Genomic DNA, 1241 nt, shown 5'->3' on the forward strand with positions numbered 1-1241 from the left:
TTGTCAAACTACCTCTTTCAGTAAACTTCTTCCCACACCCAGGATAATCACACGCGTAGGGATGTTCGCCCGTGTGCACGCGTTTGTGTGTATTCAAATTACCACTACTAGTGAACGTCATGCCGCACCCAGGATAATCATACGCGTAGGGACGTTCGCCCGTGTGCACGCGCTTGTGACTTTTCAAACTATTGCTCTGAGTAAAGTCTTTGCCACACCCAGGATAGTCACACGCATAGGGACGTTCGTCCGAGTGCACCCATTTGTGTGCATTCAAATGGCTACTTTGAGTGAACTCCATGCCACACCCAGGATAGTCACACGCATAGGGACGTTCGCCGGTGTGCATGCGCATATGCACCTTAAGATTAGCGAGACTGGCACATGTCTGACCACAGCTGGGTCACTCACACGCGTTTGGCTTCACTGCGGTAGATGTCGATCTAATAGTACGAACCAACAAACTGTTGGCGGAACTAAGCTTGTGCATTACAAATATAGATATTGATGTATTAAGTTTGTGACATAGAAGAGTGTGAGCATATGTGTATGTGATGTTTGATGTATTAAGTTTGTGGCATAGAAGAGTGTGATCATTATGTGTATGTGATGTTATCAGATACAACATACCTATAACGACTTCAGAGAAGTGTTTACCAGAGTGACCGATTGACATGACGAGCTCTCTTTACTTGAACTACGCCATATATAACCAATACAATCAAAGTGTGTTCAGCTATCTTTACTTAAACTACGCCATATATAACAAATATAATCAAAGTGTGTTCAGCTATATGGATGTCTATGGAGTATATATATATATATATACAAGTGTTCTTTGCAACACGCACATTTCGCAATCATTGTCTGTGCAGCATCTGTCATGATCTCTAATCCGCAAGTGCCCCTACCCAACATCAGCATACACAGATCGAGTATTCTTTGGCAAAAACTGGAAAAACACTCGCGAAAAATTACACTCTGCAGACAATCCTTCAGAAAATCTCAATATTAAAACTAGATGCTAATATGACACGACCGCTCCATAAAAATATGCGTCATAAGGATAAAAGCGTAGATACGAAATGAAACAAAATGTTCAAGCAAGCTAATGTCAACAATGTGAGGAGAAACAATACACAAAGAATATTTTGGTATCAAATTTCATTCCTATCGTTGAGGTGAAAGAACTGACCAAAATGAGTACGTTTGTATATGCATATATGTATACATGAATATAT

The 1241-nt window shown here is 40.6% G+C and overlaps 1 protein-coding gene across 1 annotated transcript; it reads right to left on the reverse strand.

Annotated features, from left to right (window-relative positions):
* Positions 1–12: 12 nt before the first annotated feature.
* SARC_16564 (hypothetical protein) lies at positions 13–410 on the reverse strand (the record flags this gene model as incomplete). The annotated part of the gene is made up of 1 exon (XM_014289330.1): positions 13–410. A coding segment is annotated over exon 1 (343 nt), but the record flags the coding sequence as incomplete, so codon positions are not given.
* Between the last annotated feature and the right edge of the window lie 831 nt (positions 411–1241).

This window comes from Sphaeroforma arctica, assembly GCF_001186125.1.
Source record: "Sphaeroforma arctica JP610 unplaced genomic scaffold supercont1.8385, whole genome shotgun sequence".
NCBI classification, from domain to species: Eukaryota; class Ichthyosporea; order Ichthyophonida; genus Sphaeroforma; species Sphaeroforma arctica.